Source organism: Styela clava, chromosome 3, assembly GCF_964204865.1.
Source record: "Styela clava chromosome 3, kaStyClav1.hap1.2, whole genome shotgun sequence".
Taxonomy (NCBI): Eukaryota; Metazoa; Chordata; class Ascidiacea; order Stolidobranchia; family Styelidae; genus Styela; species Styela clava.
The window spans coordinates 13,476,734-13,494,017 of NC_135252.1; the positions used below are offsets into that span (position 1 = coordinate 13,476,734).

Sequence of the window (17,284 nt, forward strand, 5' to 3'; positions counted from 1 at the left end):
CTTGTCCAATAATGTATAATGTAGTTGATTTGGATATAGATTGGGAGATAACGCTAGGATCATGAAACATGTAAGCCAGCCACCACCCAAATAATTAGTGAGGGAACGAAACTAGCCATAAATTAGTTTATTCTTAAACACATGGTATTATACAAACTATGCTATCATTTATAGCGATATGTTAAAAAGTAAAAACAAGCATACTCTACTAAGACACATACGTTTACATAGTAATGGCAAACGGAGTGAAAGCCAAAGACATATATTTTTATTAGTGAGGATACGAATTATTTGTACAAGTTTTACACCTATAATGAATGTAAATGGACTGGATTTCTAATAGTGGGACCAACTAAACAAATCAGAATTTGTTATCAGAACAAAAATCGGTACTTCCGTAGTATGTGTACCAGGTAAGAGTTAGGGCATGGTTTTATTCCGATTTTCCGTATATTAGTTCTATCTAGGGCTGGGCATTTTCGAAACACTGGTGTTTCGAAATCGAAACGAAATTTTGCCTTCGAAACGAAGCACGTTTGTCATAAACAGTAAAATATGATCCCATTATTACCAACCAAACAGTGTTTCGAAACGCCCAGCCCTAGTTCTATCACGAGTTCGGGACTTTCTGTGTTAGCCAGGTGAATATACTCCCATAGGTTTTGTTTCAGTCCCTTTACACAACTCGATTTAAAATAGGCGTACAAAATTAATTACCCCCATATTGGTACACATACTTCAGGAGCGCCCAAATATCATCAGCCAAGTCTATTCATGCAAATTTTGGAATAATTTGTAGTCGTGTATAAATGTGTCAAAGACTGAGCATAAGCTCAATGAAGAGGCATTGAGATATGTTTTAAGGATGGATATGAAAGAGCTCTTGGGTTAGCATATTACCTTCGACCGTTTGGCTAAATATAGAAAATGTAGTTCATTTTATACCACTGTATTAGGAACAATTTAATTATAGACATTTAATAGTAGTAATCAAATCTCAAATTCAAGGCTACCTCACTTTATACACTAACAGACAAACAGACAAAAATATAAAAAATATGCATTTATGAAATGATGATAATATTACACAATAATACATACCGGATTCAGGATTTGACGCTTCTCCTGAAATTTATTAAACAAAAAGTGCATTTGTATAGGCTACATATCTAGCTACAGAGCAAGTATCATAAAATGAAATTCAGGACGATTCACTCTTATAGGAGAATAATAAGAAGAGAACAATACACTTTGGTAAATGTACTGAAAGATTGTAAGATAAATAAATATTCAATAATTCTTAAAACCATGGCGGGGAAAACACTACAGATTAACCATAGAGTTATTTCCTACTTACGCAATAATATCAAATGTGACAAAATTTGATAATAAACTATTACTTTGTTCAGTGCAGTACACGGATAAAAATGACATGTGAATCAAATTTGCATTTGAAGAAATAACTGCAACACAAATTAGGAAATAATACATAATATATGTGTAGAGAGTTTATGAAGAAGAAATAAATAATATATGTACAGGTCTTGTAATCCAGATTTTGTTACTTCGTTCGCTGCAAACTTAACTTTCATGTTTATTCAACACCGGCATATACACCTTTCAAAAACATAATCTGCATGTCGTGGCTTACATTACTGACTCAGACATCTATCAAATATATTTTGTCAACACTGGATGTAGGTCTTTGTTGGAGGAAAAAAACCTTATTAAAGTCCTAACTCTCACTTTTATCCTGGGTAAGGACAACGAAGTGATTTCTATTCCGACTGCCGAAATACATTAAATTATGTAATTATTATTACTTATCGATCTTAAGATCGGTAAGTATGTTGATAGGTATTTGTCTGTTTGTTTGTTTGTTTGTCTGTTAGATACACGCGATATCTCACGAAAGCGAGGTTGAATCTGCTCCAAATTTTGCATGTGCATTCATCATAGATCGGAACAGAAGCCTGTTGATTTTCGATGAATTATGTCGTATAATTAGCGAGTTATTCATTAATTAGGGATGGGACACAAGGTGTCACTATGGAGTAAGAGCGCTGTTTTAGGGATCCCCTAACCTCCGATCGATAAGTCTTCGGTCTCCGACCGATATTCTCGTTTATCAGTTGTTGTAACAGTTTATTTATTATAATCAAAATTATGGCTTTAAGAAACTAAAAACGTATCTTAACCTAAACACAAGAACATTCAACATAATTACATTGAGCCATTAAATATAGACAAATTTAATCGGACCACCGTCTAATACTTATAAAAGCTAATAACTAATGCGGTAAGGCGAATGCAGTCTGTTGTCGCTCGACGATAATCAGTGATCACAACATAAAGAACAATAATGTAATAATGACGGAATATAAACAAAGGATCACAAAATGTAGCACACTGCAACAGGAATAACTGAACTGAATTCTCATAACATCAGTAAAACGTTAAAGCCAGCTATTATATATTGTTTTGATTTGTATTTTTGAGAATTCGACAAATCTGAGCTGTCCGTACAACACTTACTGCGCTTTAGTACTGTACGTACCAATGTCTGAATGTGGAGGCAGTGAAGCAAAGTGACCTGGCGCGTCGTCTGTTAGCAAATTTTCAAATAGTAAATTGCTATTCTAATAGTTGAATATTCGAATATATGCCCAGTCCTACTCAGTAACCAGTAATTATTAACTCGATTAATGTTATGTGGATAAACTTGCTTTTTATGTTTTATGTAAATTCTAACATAAATCGTAACTTGAAGTGAATTTCTGCCTCGTTGCGGACTCATTCAGACGCTCCGCGGACTCATTTGAGACCGCGGACTCGGGTTGGGAAACACTGGCATAGGACATACTTGGATCGAAAAATGCAGATTTTAACACCATGTTCTACTAGTCTTCATTATATCGGAATATTTTGATCAAAAAACTGAATGAAATTTATTCGAAGAGCGACACAAAAATTAATATAACGTTCCCATATCACTCATGATTGAACAACGTTTATGTAATGCATGAGAGAAGAAAACGGGATATGACCACGAAACGTTCGATCGTGCTGATGACGTATGCTTTTATTGTTTTCAACGGCTGATCTTCTAAACCTGCTAAAACGTTCGGTTTGCGCAACTGAAATCTTGGTATGGTTGAATTGTAAAGTAATTGGGCAATATTATTAGTAATCCGATAAAGAAATTTCAGTCTAAATAAATAATTAGTAATCCATAAAACATGTGAGAAACAATCATCAATAATTGAATGAAAAGATTTTCGAATATTCAAGAACAAAATCACTACAGAGGTATCGCTCTCTCGACATAACGTTAGAAGATTTACTGATTGAACAAATTGTTATGAATGTATTAATAATAATTAGCGCATGTGTTTCCTAATATATATTGTCTCGTTTATCCTCTGGAACTGTCAGTCCTAGAACAAGATTGAAGTTCCGGCAGCAAATTTTGTATGAATTTCTGTGCTTAAATCGGGTATTTATCCTCACATCATGTAATTAGAATGTATAAGAAAATGAATTTTGGAAACGAAACGGTTACTGCATATTCGGTGCTGAACAATGGCAGTCTGAATTCCAATGAATCCGCTACTAACAATACGTTTATGAATTCAACAGCCGCTTCAAATCAAACGTTCAACTTTATCCGTGAAGATTCGAACGATTATGTGGTCAATGTAATACTGACGTTATCGCAAGTAGTGGGAGCAATTCTTATTTCACTATCCTGCTCGATGTTAGCCAGTTTTGTAGTCTACTGTATTCAGAATGGGAAATGGAAAAGCAAGCGAAGGACAAAATTTTTCAATGGAAGACTTATGTATATTCTCTATGCGATAGTTATAGGATTCTTCATCCAGAAATTGCTGATCACGCAAGTTTACATCCAGGCACCTCGGGGTGCAAACTCTTCAACTTTATGCAATGCAATCGATGCTGCGGCAAAGCTTTATTACTCGATCACTATATACCTCGTGTATTTCTTCTTATGGGTGAGACAAAGAGTAATTTATGACAGCATTACTGCAGGAAAAAATGTTACTCGCCTAAGTTGGGGAATATTTGCGATGCTTCCTTCAGAAATAATTCAAATTATAATTAAGCTGATTATATTTGATCGTCCATATCCGATGCCACAAGGTTGTATACATATTAAGAACAATTCCAAATTTCTACATTTTTTCATGCACCTACCGTTGGTCTTAGCCCAATTCGCCCTTCTTGGGCTACTCGTCTACCCACTTGTGAAGAACACGATGGAATACAAATCAAGGTATCATGACTCAAAAATTATTATAGTTCTGTGCATTACAGGTACTTCGAAGTCTAGTAAAATACAAAATGTGATTCGACGTGTGACGATCTGGACATTCGTTGCTGTTATCACAGACATCCTCTTTGCTGTGATAAATTTCCGTTTGATTCCAGAACACTTTCCCATTTCAGTTAGAGCGACAGCGGCAGACGTGATGATTTTTGGTAACATCATTTGCATATATATGACATTCAAAGACAGATGGCAAATATTGAGAGTTTTCTTCCCGAAGAAACAAAATAAGATTGTTGTTGTTGATATTTCTACCAAGTTAACTAAACTTCCGCAGACGAAAGACTCTTGTTCGTATACAAGCAGACATGTCGGTGTGTGTTGGGAAGGAAATATGTAGGATTTTCTTTATTATATCATGAGGCATTCTTACACGTTTTAGCAAGTTATAGGACGAACAGCACCTGATTTGCTATGCAGTTATAATATCTGTAAGCACCCGAATCGTTTTGAATGGTTTCGCAATGTGCGTTCCAATTTTTCATGCAGCACTATTTTTGATAATTGAGTGAAAGTATTATCTTTAAACAAAATAATATGTGATATATACTTATTATTGACAATACACTTGGTTGGGCAATACACACTAAGATTTTGTGTATGTTTATTTTATTTCTGTATATACATATATTTTTGTATATTTAATACTTGAACTCCGACTTCTATTGTAACGAACCTTTCAATTTATCCCCACCCTATTAGGGCAACTCGATTCCGACGGCCGTTGCGAACTGTATATAGTGTGTAGCTCGCAATTTATCGCCTCGTTATTAATCGCCTTGTATTTTATTACTTTTTCCATTAATATTATCCATGATGAAACATTAAAACACCTTGCTATAAAAATTTAAATAATATAAAACCATACAAATAAAAAAAATTCTGTAGTATCAGTTTTCTTTTGTGTGTATTTACTTGTAATTACTTGTTATTATTCAATGTATTGTTTTTAGATATCATGAGTTCTTTTACGTTATACAGAATTTGATTCAGGTTCAATCTCAAGGGTTCAATAGTTCAATAATTCGTCAAATCACTCATTATTCAAATTACAGGATTTTTCTTGCTTATTATTTTGTTTCAAATAATCTCTAACATCAATTTTACAATCTTGAACACCAAACCAATTTCAACGTAATTCTCAAGTACTAAATCCGCCATTTTGTTTATTCTCGGTCTCCCCCTTTAAACATCAAAGCTGTTTTATATTCTAATCTAGAGTGTCACTTTTTGCCATTTTGTTTTACTATTTCGTTACAATTTCATTTTCAAATGTTAAGCATTTCAAAGCAACACGGAGAACCTTCGATTTTTTGACTTTCAACTCTCGGCGGCCAGACTACAAAATTTAAAAAATTACTAAGTTAATTTTTTGTTACTGTCGAGGGGGAATTGTGTAGCGAATGTGCATTGTGTAACTGTGGATTATAATGTTTAAACTTTTTCATATTAATAGCATGTAACATTTCACGAAATAGGCCACTTTATGTCTCGCAACAGCGATAAAGCATTCGTTCCATGTATTGCCGTTCTCTTATCGACCAATTTGATGACGTATCGTTTCCGCCTGCGCCGAGAAATCTGCATTATATTGTGATTGTGAATTTACTTCTGATTATGATTTTACTGCATTGAGACGTTAAGTGTTACAATTTTATCTGTATTCAGATTTTGGATTGTGCATCTTTCAATATTACAACAACAATTTGGCATTCAACATTGTGTGCTTATTAAGGTCTGAAGGAATCCAGATTGGAGTCACATTCCGTAACGCGTGTCAATTTAATAACGCGAGAATCGAACTTTACATACATAGGATTGATAGTCTTTATCCCTAAGACTTTCTTTCTCCCTATAATATTAATAATTGAAATATACTGGGTTTGTTGATGTAATATTCCGAGCACTGTATGTTGAAGATCCCGAATTCAAATAACCCTAACCAGGGCGTAATAAATTATGGGTAAATATTTAAACCCATCGTTGCACTCCCGTTAAGTATGGCCACAAGGTCTATCTGTGGCTTTCCCAATCTCCTCTTATCAATCCCACGGATCCACATAATGTGTGATTGAAGGATGTTATGACTAATCGATTCGTTGGACATACGTGGGGCTATACGGCATACCAATGAGACCCAACTCATCTTAAACATTTCTACCGTATAAATTTCTAATTATAATCGAAATCCGATAAGACATAGGCGAGACATGAAAACCGTTGGAGAGCTTGGTCAAAGACAATATAAGTTTCGGTATGGCTTGCGCTGTATGTAGAGGCCGCCTTAACCCTTTCGTTATTTTTGTTGTTCCTCATCAAAAATACATTTGTTTTGATTGGTTGGCGGACATACCTACTAACCCATCAAACTCAGCGTTCCCAGCCTACTACTACATGTAACACGAGCACTATTTAGCAGTATAAATTTTAGTGAAGTATTTCACTTTCTTTATTTCGCTAAGAGGTCGTACAATTCATAAAGGATCGCTTACAGCAGTTTATTTAAACAACTAAATAGACGAGACAATACAAGCATTTAGCCACACACTGCTTAGAGTTAAAAAATAATTGTATTTTTTTTTTTAAGTATTTTTCAATTTCGTAGATTATTTGCGTAATTCATTGAAAATGCCCCTTATACCCAACTTCAAAAATAATAATAGAGATGAACAAATATAGTTGTTTTGGTATACATGAGAATGAATCAATTAAAGGTCGAGTAGGAATGAAATGTTTGTATTAATATTATTTCGATCATCCAACCAAGCAACAAACTCGCCTCTATAACGTGCTGCCCAGGGCGGCTGCTCCTATGACCCCCACCTAAACACTCATCTCATGTTACGCGCAACTTTAGAATTTGCTTTTTTCTCAATCCGCTGCTTTTGACGATAATTTAATGTCTCACACGTAGAACAGACCAAGTTGTATTCAATACGGAAAGTCGGACTTATGATTTTTACTGTAGCGAGTATACGGATAGTTACTGTGCGTTTCAATATTCATCACCACGTATTGCTAATCAGTGCATATTATTTGCCTGAAACAAGGTCGTTGCTCTGATTCATTTCCTTTATGATATTTTTCTCTCGCTCAAGTATTTGTTCTTTGTTAGTTAGAAATTTGATTTCATCACATATACTTGTATTAAGAGATAAGTATATTTCAATATATCTGTATTCTGATTGAATTGTGGAACTTTGCAATATACGAACATACGGCATTCAATCTATTGTGTGCTTATGGACCTCTGAAGGAGTCCAAATTGGGGTTACACTCCACAACGTGTGTCAATTTCATAACGCGGGAGCACAAACGCGCAGATAGAGTCGTTCTCTCTCCCTATAATACAAAGCACAGGAAAATAGAATGCATTTGGCGCCTGACAGAAAAATATCTTCAATCGCTTATGTAATTGGTGTAAATCGTTATAAAATCTCGTGCGGTTATTTTAATACAATGACAATTCTTGTATGTCGAATAAGACAAGTAGTTTGCAGCGGGACATGGGTTGACAGAGATTTCTACAAAATGGTGTACTAGTCTTCGACCCTGTCTTCCTAAAAAGACGGGTAAATGGTTTGACAGAATGTGGAGTAGAGGGAAATTGCATAAAACTTTTAATTGGAGTTTATGCGTAAAAGTTTTGGAATCGGTCCGACGAAAATTTCGAATCACCGCTCTCTTGTTTTTTTTTCGTTGAAAAATAGATCAAGGTGCATCCGTCGTTTTTTTTGCTGAGGCATATTTTTTACAATACTAACTGATGATGGCGTCATCAAGACACGTCTGTTTGCAGTACAGTACGGTATGGACCTTTCCCCGAGCATCGACTTCCTTGTTTACTTCGTGACATTGGCCAATCAGCAAGATGCAAAACGTGACGTAACAATGCCCCCTTTTCGCATCTGCTCAGACACTTTTCTCACTAAGACAGATTTTCAAGCGTGGTTGTAAACATTACCTCGTTTTTGCATTTTTGAACTCTATTCGTTAGTTTTCAGTTGTGTTTCGGAAACTTAAATATAAATCAGATAATTCAATGATCACTCTTTCTTCCTAGGAGTTTTAATTTAATTGCAGTAATAAAAATTAGTGTAGAAATAGCTTAGCTGTGATAGATTAGCCTGAAATTCTTTACCGGTAGTTTTAAAAAAGAGATTGTTGTACCGGTATGCAATGAATCATAATGATGATTTGAAACATATACCCCATTTTACAGGCGCTATTTGATTAAGATCAATATTATAAAATTATCCTAAATTAATAACAACTGACTGACTGAAGTACAGTAATGTCTGAAGATGTCATTGTACTCTGATAAATTGACCAAAGTTACCCTAGCAGACATCTCTCAGCGGACATCTCTCTCGTTTTCGGAACGGTAAAATAGCGTTGCCAGAAAACGATTTAACATGGCACTTAAATGCCGCATCGGAAAAAAGGAAAGATAGTCGCAAAGTACTTGCCAGATTCACGGCGAAATTTTGCTACACTCGGAATTACAAAACACTTATTTGTAATTTTCGATGGCCGGGCAGATTTTTGAAGTTGATATAAAAAAAGAACTTATATTGAAGTCATCCTAATCCAAGTTTTATGAAAATTATATGTTGGAAACATATAATGATACATTGTCAAACATGGCCAAAAAGAAATTTCACATTAAAATTAATAAATGTCGGCATTTTAACCCCAAATTCTGTACTTTTCGATTAGGTGCCCCACTTTTAGATAAGACATCTCAAACAAACATATTGTGAAGTCATCTCGAACCAAGTTCCAGAAAAATTGTATGTCGGGAACATATAATATTATCTTGTCAAACATGTCACAATCATGATTTTTACATCAAAATTAGTAAATATCGGCATTTTAACCCAAAATTTTGGACTTTTCGATTACGTGCCCCACTTTTGAAGAAAATATCACAAAAGAACATATTGTGAAGTAACCTCGAACCAAGTTTGAGAAAAATTGTATGTCGGGAACATATAATAATATCTTGTTAAACATGGCCCAAACAGGAATTTTACATCAAAATTAATGAATATCAGTATTCCAACCCCAAATTTTGTACTTTTCAATTACGTGCCCCACTTTTGAAGAAAATATCACAAAAGAACATATTGTGAAGTAACCTCGAACCAAGTTTGAGAAAAATTGTATGTCGGGAACATATATTAATATCTTGGTAAACATGGCCCAAACAGGAATTTTACATCAAAATTAATAAATATCAGTATTTTAACCCCACATTTTGGACTTTTCGATTACGTGCCCCACTTTTGAATAAGATATCACAAAAGAACATATTGTGAAGTAACCTCGAACCAAGTTTGAGAAAAATTGTATGTCGGAAACAATATAACAATATCTTGTTAAACATGGCCCAAACAGGAATTTTACATCAAAATTAATAAATATCAGTATTTCAACCCCAAATTTTGTACTTTTCGATTACGTGCCCCACTTTTGAATAAAATATCCCAAAAGAAGATATTGTGAAGTAACCTCGAACCAAGTTTGAGAAAAATTGTATGTCGGGAACATATAATAATATCTTGTCAAACATGGCACAATCATGAATTTTACATCAAAATTAGTAAATATCGGCATTTTAACCCAAAAATTTGAACTTTTTGATTACGTGCCCCACTTTTGAATAAAATATCCCAAAAGAACATATTGTGAGGTAACTTCGAACCAAGTTTGAGAAAAATTGTATGTCGGGAACATATAATAATATCTTGTCAAACATGGCACAATCATGAATTTTACATCAAAATTAATAAATATCAGTATTTCAACCCCAAATTTTGGACTTCTCGATTATGTGCCCCACTTTTGAATAAAATATTCCAAAAGAACATATTGTGAAGTAACCTCGAACCAAGTTTGAGAAAAATTGTATGTCGGGAACATATAATAATATCTTGTCAAACATGGCCCAAACAAGAATCCGACTTAAAATTAATAAACAACGCTATCACAACCCAGGATACTGTATACATTATAATGGCGTGCCTCAATTTAAGTAAGATAACATAAACGAATTGTGAAATCATCTCGTTCTTTCATACCGGGGATCTATCTTATATTTAAAAATTTTTTTAAAATGGTTGATCTTTGTAGAAAGCCACCACACCACGTCAAGGTGCCAACCATCGTGGCGGTTTTCATCTCAATATTATAGACTAGACCAAGAGAGAAAAACCTGGCAAAGGGCATGTTAAGCCAAATAGGTAAAACAGACTGATCCTTCGTCTGACTTGAACGATGTACCTAAAAAATGAGAATGTGAATGATCATATCTAGTTGAATATTGCTTTGCATGTAATTTAGCATCGAATGCACTTTTTTCTAATTCCATTATATTTCGCTGTTTTCCAGTGCCTCAACTGGCACTGGAATACTACAACATTTCGGATGGTACCATTTCAAACATGAAGTGCATTCGATCATGGTCTGATTTTCAATGTAAGACAGTTGGCAGTTGCAAAAAATCGGAATTTCCAATCGCCTGGGCGCGGGTATAACACGTTTCTTGTTGATGTTAAATACCGACGAAAAATTTTAAGAGACTATACCATCGCATATTTTCTTCCTAAGATTTTTCTCGTCAAATAGGATATGCTCTGGTCGTATTTTGTTACATAGGGCTATGCAAAAACTAATCGAGAATAGGCCACATGATGCACCTAAAGTTTGTTGCTGGACAACGGGGAATTCAATTTGTACTTTATTTGTTCCTTGCCTTGGCCGCATAAGAAGCGAAATCGCATATTTGTCACTTTCATTGTACTTCATATAGGAGCTATCATAAATCTGTATAGTATTTTGGTCGGGGGTGAATATATTTGATGCTGTTACCCAGTGATTTTCATGCACAAATAAAATTTGAACAAATTTTTCAGAAGGAACATACACTTTAGGGCCAGATAGCGCTGTATAAAAAGTCGTGCTTTGCAACCCGTCTACTTCAGAATACCGAGATGAGAAAATTAATTGTGCGGTGTTCATAATATTCGAAGTAAACCAGTCTCTTCAAAAATTAGTTTTGGAATTCATTATTTTATGATCGACATCAGATAAATGTACAAATTTTTGGAATGGAATTTTCGGTGAAACGAACCGCAACATCATAGATTGTGTAGTAGACGCTTCGTCAGCTTTTATTAGAATTGGGCTATCGTTATTAGAAAGTTCTTGAGGGCGAAACATCTTTGGAGGTCTAATGGGGGGGGGGGGGGGGGGGGCTGAAGATACACTCCTTTACACTTGTCTTTACCCTGAATTCGGGATCGTTTACTCCATTTCTCAATTTCTTGGTCAATTTGGTCATTGTTTTCAACTTTACTTTTTTTTGAACAAACAATCAAATTATCTTCATATTCCCTAATCAGAGAGTCATGGAGTTCATCATAAACTATAGCAATCTCGTCAAGACGTTTAAATCGTCTGTTGTTTAAACGAGTTCGCTTTAGTTCCTGCTGACTTTTTTCCATGAGTCCCTGAGTGCGATTATCTCGCGATATGTTTTGTTTCTCAGAAGCTGAGACTTTTGCATAAAAAGTCGAATATTTCAAATAGCCAATTGAATTACCATATCTTCCCAAATCACCTACCATCAAACTTCCCCAAAGACATATCTTCGGGACATAGAACGTTTTAAATTTGGACAATATTTCCGGGCAGTAAAAATTGTTGGAACCCAAAATTTCTGCATTACTTGCTATTTCAATGGCTGACGAAATGTCGCAATTCATTAATTCCGTAAAAGGGTTTATCTCGCTCAAATCTTCATCTGGTAAAAGTTCATCCGATGTCTCTAGGTCTAATTCACCATCAGAAGGCACAGGAATGTTCTGTTTTTCAATTTGCTTTTGCAAGTAAGTCCAACTATCATGCATAAGATTAGAATTTTGGCAAATTAATAAAATAGTGAAACAATTTTACGGACTGTTTTCAACTCTCCGCAACAAACGAGTAGTCCAAATATATGCATTAGTTCACGTTTTAATTTTGGTAGTCTACAAGCTAACTGTTTAAAATTCTTCATGGTATGACTCGTGCATAAATGAAGAAAGGGGCGTGAAAGCATATCTAAATTTGCGATACCTTCAATGACAGCGTAACATCGCGAAATGTACGATTCCAAACTTTCCCGCATGTTAACCTGAATTATTGACTTTATAAGGGCCATGCTTCCATCGCATATAAAAACTTTCGCGGGGAATCTTTTAGTTAGTTTGGAAACATCACAACGGAATTGCATGAGAAAGTTCGAAATATTTGGAATATTGTGCCGATTTGTTACAAACGTGGCCACGGCCAGGGGTGATTTGCCTTTTTGTGGATGACGCGTAACAATTTCATAGACGTAGTATGGACTATGCCCACCGGACGCCAAAATTCCACCAGTAGCGTCAATGTATATAATGTCAATAGAGGAATTTTGAATGAATTTTTTTACCGAAGCCACTGACCAAAACATAATCCCCGGAGGAACCCTTGAAATTTGCTGCAAGGTTCCACGAATTACTTGATTTTTGGACCTTTCGTACTGCAACTTTCGCATTGAATATAGCGAACCCCATTGGTTGCCGGGGTCGGGGACACGGATAACCCTAGATTCATGACGTGCCTTTTTTAAAACAGCTTGGGATGGGGCATCGTCCCTGTTACCAGAATGAAAGACTTCAGACGAGAGAGCACCTATCTTTTTTAAATAAATCTTACGAGGGAGAACATGAACCAATTTTTCCTGAAACTCTTTCCTACGTTTACCTTTAAGTCTCATTGATTTTAACCCAATATGGCGAATCTTGCCTGTGTATGAAATATGAAACATGCGGGGGTCTTTCCGATAGGATACTACAGAAATTTTACGACTGCAACCTGTAAAGCAACAATGCCCACTGCAAGCAAAAATACGATTTGCCAATATTCCAGAACTTACTGTGTGCCATCGAAATGCATATGAACAGTAAGGGTCACTTTCTTTAATATTCCTGTTTGGGCCATATTTAACAAGATATTATTATATGTTCCCGACATACAATTTTTCTCAAACTTGGTTCGAGGTTACTTCACAATATGTTCTTCTAGGATATTTTATTCAAAAGTGGGGCACGTAATCGAAAAGTCCAAAATTTGGGGTTGAAATACTGATATTTATTACTTTTGATGTAAAATTCCTGTTTGGGCCATGTTTAACAAGATAATATTATATGTTCCCGACATACAATTTTTCTCAAACTTGGTTCGAGGTTACTTCACAATATGTTCTTTTGTGATATTTTATTCAAAAGTGGGGCACGTAATCGAAAAGTTCAAAATTTTGGGTTAAAATGCCGATATTCACTAATTTTGATGTAAAATTCCTTTTGGGCCATGTTTATTTAACAAGATATTAATATATGTTCTCGACATACAATTTTTCTCAAACTTGGTTCGAGGTTACTTCACAATATGTTATTCTAGGATAATTTATTCAAAAGTGGGGCACGTAATCGAAAAGTACAAAATTTGGGGTTGAAATACTGATATTTATTAATTTTGAAGTAAAATTCCTGTTTGGGCCATGTTTATTTAACAAGATATTATTATATGTTCCCGACATACAATTTTTCTCAAACTTGGTTCGAGGTTACTTCACAATATGTTCTTCTAGGATAATTTATTCAAAAGTGGGGCACGTAATCGAAAAGTACAAAATTTGGGGTTGAAATACTGATATTTATTAATTTTGATGTAAAATTCCTGTTTGGGCCATGTTTATTTAACAAAATATTATTATATGTTCCCGACATACAATTTTTCTCAAACTTGGTTCGAGGTTACTTCACAATATGTTCTTTTGTGATATCTTCTTCAAAAGTGGGGCACGTAATCGAAAAGTACAAAATTTGGGGTTGAAATACTGATATTTATTACTTTTGATGTAAAATTCCTGTTTGGGCCATGTTTAACAAGATATTATTATATGTTCCCGACATACAATTTTTTTCGAACTTGGTTCGAGGTTACTTCACAATATGTTCTTCTAGGATATTTTATTCAAAAGTGGGGCACGTAATCAAAAAGTTCAAAATTTGGGGTTGAAATACTGATATTTATTAATTTTGATGTAAAATTCCTGTTTGGGCCATGTTTGACAAGATAATATTATATGTTCCCGACATACAATTTTTCTGGAACTTGGTTCGAGATGACTTCACAGTATGATTTTCTGAAATATCTTATCTGAAAGTGGGGCACGTAATCAAATAGTACAGAATATTTGGTTAAAATGCCGATATTTACTAATTTTGATGTAAAATTCCTGCTTGGGCCACGTTTGACAAGATAATAATACATGTTCCCGACATACAATTTTTCTGGAACTTTCTTCGAGATGACTTCACAGTATGATTTTTTGAAATATCTTATCTGAAAGTGGGGCACGTAATCAAATAGTACAGAATTTTTGGTTAAAATGCCGATATTTACTAATTTTGATGTAAAATTCCTGTTTGGGCCATGTTTAACAAGATATTATTGTATGTTCCCGACATACAATTTTTCTGAAACTTGGTTCCGAATGACTTCACAAGATGTTTTTTTGAGATGTCTTATCTAAAAGTGGGGCACTTAATCGAAAACTACATAATTTGGGGTTAAAATGCCGACATTTATGAATTTTAATGTGAAATTTCTTTTTGGCCATGTTTGACAATGTAATAATATATGTTCCCAACATATAAATTTCATAAAACTTGAATTAGGATGACTTCAATATAAGTTCTTTTTTATATCAACTTCAAAAATCTGCCCGGCCATCGGAAATTACAGATAAGTTTTGTGTAATTCCGAGTGTAGCAAAATTTCGCCGTAAATCTGGCAAGTACTTTGCGACTAGCTTTCCTTTTTTTCGTCGCGGCATTTAAGTGCCATGTTAAATCGTTTTCTGGCAACGCTATTTTACCGTTCCGAAAATGAGAGAGATGTCCGCTGAGAGATGTCTGCTAGGGTAACTTTGGTGATAAATTGAGAAGTAATCGTAAAAGAGATGAGGATGAAAGAGACACACTGGATAGGACTAAATGTATGTACTTCGGTCGATCAAAGTTTTAACCCAGTTTAACAAACTAAAGAAAGAGATTATTAAAAAACAAAGACAAAGAAATGGTAAAATTAGAATTCTAAACTTGGCCCACTACTATGATACATATGAAAAATGTAATAAGTCATTCTTTAAGAATTTGAAAAAAAAGCAAAAAGAATGAAGAATGTTATATCCACAAACTGAAGGACAAAAAAGGTTTCATACAAGAAAATTTGACAGAAAAAATGTACCTCGTAAAACAATATTATCAAAATCTGTATAAAAAACAAAACAATGATATGGAGATTCAAAAATACTTTATTGAAGCTATTCCAGCTTCGAGAAAAATACAAGGAGAAGACGCAGAAACAATGCAGAGACAAATTGTCATAAACGAGGTTCAGGAAACCATTACATCTTTTAAAGAAGGTAAAACTCCAGGACCTGATGGTATAAGTATAGAGTTTTATAAGAAATGCTGGACTGTCATAAAAAATGATTTTTTTGAAGTAATGGAGGAAATTTATGAAGAAGGACTCACCGCAAAAGACTTCAAAATTGGATATGCAACTTTAATCCATAAAAAAGGAGAACTGGATCAGGTTAAAAATTACAGACCAGCTTTACTAAACACAGATTATAAAATTTTGACCAAAATATTAACAAATAGATTGAAATGTATTTTACCTGATATGCTAGATGCCCACCAAACAGCTATACCAGGGAGGCGTATTTCTGATGCACTCATATTGTTAAGAGACATATGTCAGTATGTATACAGGAACAAAACAAAACCGGAGAATCTTCCATAATATCACTGGATTTTAACAAAGCCTTCGATAGTGTAGATTTGGATTACCTCTTCAACGTTCTTCGTAAAATCGGATTCAAAAATAAATTCATGAGTGTAATCCGGACATTATATATAAATTCAGAAACTCGAGTGTTACTAAATGGTTATCTTAGTGAAGCAGTGAAACTCGAAAGAGGAATTCGACAAGGAGATCCTTTAAGTCTTTATATGTTCAAATTGTTCACATTAGCTATTGAACCACTCTTAATTAGAATAAATACCTGTAACTCTATTAATGGAATATTGATACCACAAAATAAAGCATATCAGTTATGCGGATGATATTACCTTGACAATTCGAAACAAGACATCAATATAATCAGCACTGGATTTGATAAACAAATTTCAACTAGCAACGGGAATGAGGTTAAATATGGAAAAGACGAAACTTTTGAAATTAGGAACATGGAATAATCCCAGTTTATTTTCTAAGTTGTCTATCGTTCAGACTTTAAATATACTTGGAATAATTTTTTCCAATTCTGACACATCGGATGAAAATTGGCATTTTTGTTTAAATAATGCCAGAACTGTAATAGACGAATTGATGAATATTCCTCTATCTTTGGATGGAAAATGTCTTCTAATTAAACTGAAAATATTACCCTTGTTTTTATATTGTGCGAAAGTGTTTCCTATTCCCCTGCATATCGATAAACAAATCAATAAAGTTGTGCAGTTTTTCATATTCAATGGAAGAAGTGTTTTAAAAATAGAAACTTTGTGCCAATGCAAATCATTGGCTGGATATGATATGATTAACATTCTAATTTTTACTATGAGCATGTATGTCATGACAGCATTTGAGTATTATTGTAAAAGAACTAATATTGCTATTGATCAATGCAGACAATCTGATTTCAATTTTGTTGAATACAACATAGGTCAACAGCTTAGTTTATTTTTCAAATTGCCTACTAATAATAGTGTATCCCATGTTTTTTTCCCTCAGAAATACTATGGAACTGTAATCAGCTTTCTGAAGCAGTACAAC

The 17,284-nt window shown here is 34.3% G+C and overlaps 1 protein-coding gene across 1 annotated transcript; it reads left to right on the forward strand.

Annotated features, from left to right (window-relative positions):
- Positions 1-3,418: 3,418 nt before the first annotated feature.
- Positions 3,419-6,059, forward strand: LOC120342418 (uncharacterized). The gene is made up of 2 exons (XM_039411240.2): positions 3,419-4,658; positions 4,689-6,059. Exons 1-2 carry the CDS (start codon positions 3,525-3,527, stop codon positions 4,728-4,730), a joined length of 1,176 nt encoding a protein of 391 aa, XP_039267174.2. The 5' UTR covers positions 3,419-3,524; the 3' UTR covers positions 4,731-6,059.
- Positions 6,060-17,284: the final 11,225 nt, after the last annotated feature.